The sequence below is a fragment of the Sphaeroforma arctica genome (assembly GCF_001186125.1).
Source record: "Sphaeroforma arctica JP610 unplaced genomic scaffold supercont1.1411, whole genome shotgun sequence".
Classification (NCBI taxonomy): Eukaryota; class Ichthyosporea; order Ichthyophonida; genus Sphaeroforma; species Sphaeroforma arctica.
The window spans coordinates 4,831-7,322 of record NW_014039147.1 but is presented as its reverse complement, the minus strand read 5'-3'; the positions used below and the strand labels follow the sequence as shown (position 1 = coordinate 7,322).

Here is a 2,492-nt window from a genome sequence, read left to right as displayed (position 1 = left end):
ATATATAGACATAGACATAGACATAGACATAGACATTGACAATGTTTATATATATAAATCTATATATGTATATATATGTGTGTGTCTTTATTATTTAAACAATACAGGCGATGACAAAAGTGATACAATGGATGAAACTATAGGTGACGATACGCCTGGCTATGTCAGACAAAACAGCGAGCTGATGGACGCTACTGAGATACGGCAGAAACTGTCGGACCGAAAGAAAGCGGAGGATTTGTTAAAAGAGGAAGAAAGGAAAGCCCAGAATAGCAGCCCAGTCACACCTTACATCAACACCACTCCCAGTAGGGCGCCGGTCTTCATTGGCATTCATCACACAATTCTAGCGAAGGAGGTAGATACAGATGCAACTACAGATGCAGATAAGGATGACAATGGCCACTCACCCGCACATACTGAGACCCAAACACACACAGACAACCATACAGAGAGCGATGCTAGCACAGCGAGTGGTACGAGTGTCATGGCCAACCCCCCACCGTTTACCGGCATACATGGTATGGTGCAGAACGGTGATGTGAGTGTAAGCGGCGGAACGAATAGTACGGCGCCGGAGAAGCCCGACTATAGGATGGATATGCTCATGGACATCTTTAGGAAGGAGTCTATCAATGGTCATCTCAACTGCACCGGGCCCTGTTGTAAAACGAAGCGGCCCTCATGAGCAGGACAGGTGCGAAGGACTAGATAGACTAGGTAGGTAACTTTTGTATACCCTTCATGCAGCTGAGTTAATCTTGCCATGACTCATCGGGACAAATGACGTGGATTGTATTGGCCTTGGGGAATCACCTGCACGACTACTGATACTCTGCCGCCCGATTTGTGATGCCGTATTGAGGCCCGGGATATTGGTCATCGACTGGAAAGCGTTCACCTACGTAAATTGCTCACTGCAACAGCTCCCTTTAGCAAATCTCTTGTATGTGCGAGGGCAAACCTAGCACCAAAAGGTCCCTATCAAGTACACAGGTGTACTAGGCTGAAATTATCAAGGAGCAATCAACTTAGATCAACATGGATTCTAAATCCTTGACCGAGTGTCCATGTGATTATGGATACCTCGTCGCTGCACAAAAAATAGGTAGCCTAAACAGGCTGCTATGCACCCGTCCAATATTACAGGGCCTTACCTTGTGAGCGGAGGTATCTGCACCATCAAAAATGCAGATCAATGACCTAGTGCAGCTGCAATATTCATGGAGAAATTGAGCTCCGAACGAACAGTGTAGATCAGGACTGTTTAACCCAAATATTGATACATCGGTTGGGAAGCTCAAGGAGGGACTCAAGACTCAAGTGTAGTACACTCCATCACCGAATGTCTTATTTGTATCGACAACTGTTGCAGTTTGTAGTAGAAGTGAGCTGGCTACTCTGTTCGCCACGGTGTACTGTACTTGTCATCCATATCACTTTTACACTATAGGAGGGTCTAGAATGTGCTACTGAGTATGTTAGATGGCCATGCGTTTACACGACACAGGAGATGGATATTACGTTTTTGTTTTTTTTCTGTTTGTTTTTTTGTTTTTGCTGAGGACTGATGCTGTGCGTCAAGCCAATCAATATAAAGTTTGTGGAAACTGAGAATTGAAAGATACATGTGTTTTCCATACTCCGGCACTGCTGAGCCTTCGTATGGTTTAGATATAAAATAGCGCTTCCCAGAACATATCTCGGAGAATGAATCATGGTAGTATATAAGAACGTTGCTGTACTGCATGAATAATTTCGAATGCATGGAAGTGGAAACATGCGACATGCCATGGATCTCGCAAATAGATGTACAATACTAGAGTCAGTTCTGTGCGTGAAGCCGAGCTAAAGTACATGCGAGTAATATTTCAGGAATTTCGTCTCTAGCTTTACTTACGGGAATGGTTGTGTATGCCAGTTTTAGATTTTCAAACATATGTCTATGAGAGCTTCTTTGGCTCAAAAATACCTTATTCGCTAAATAGATAAATTTCATAAGTCGTTTCCTCTGGAGCCTCGCTTGGCAACTATGAGTCACCAAACAACACTCATTTAGGCCTTCCCTGTGCTACTAAGGAATGATATATCAACCACTTCTGTAAAAATGGGAAATGAGCAAATCAGCATATTTATGTATATGTATAGTACAAAATTTTGCGCCATATAGTCGTTTATATTACACTTATATCGTACATGAGTAGAATATCCTAGAAGCGATAAAATTCATACATATCTTGCATTTTATCTATCGTAGATTGTAATGAAACTACTACGTCGTACGCACCATTTTTTTGCATCCCAATGTCATATTGGCAACCGTATGAGCTGCGGTGTAGTTTCTTCTCACATTTGAGTAGTGGTTATACATGAGGTGCATTCTATTCTGTTGATATATATCATGTGTATATATTGCTGCATTTGTTTCTTATGCAAATAAACATATGTATACGCATAAATGTATGTATACATATCTATATAGCAACCTTTGA

At 41.9% G+C, this 2,492-nt stretch overlaps 1 protein-coding gene across 1 annotated transcript; it reads left to right on the top strand.

Moving 5' to 3' along the window:
* Positions 1–127: 127 nt before the first annotated feature.
* Positions 128–688, top strand: SARC_10841 (hypothetical protein; the record flags this gene model as incomplete). The annotated part of the gene is made up of 1 exon (XM_014295097.1): positions 128–688. One exon carries the CDS (start codon positions 128–130, stop codon positions 686–688), a length of 561 nt encoding a protein of 186 aa, XP_014150572.1.
* Between the last annotated feature and the right edge of the window lie 1,804 nt (positions 689–2,492).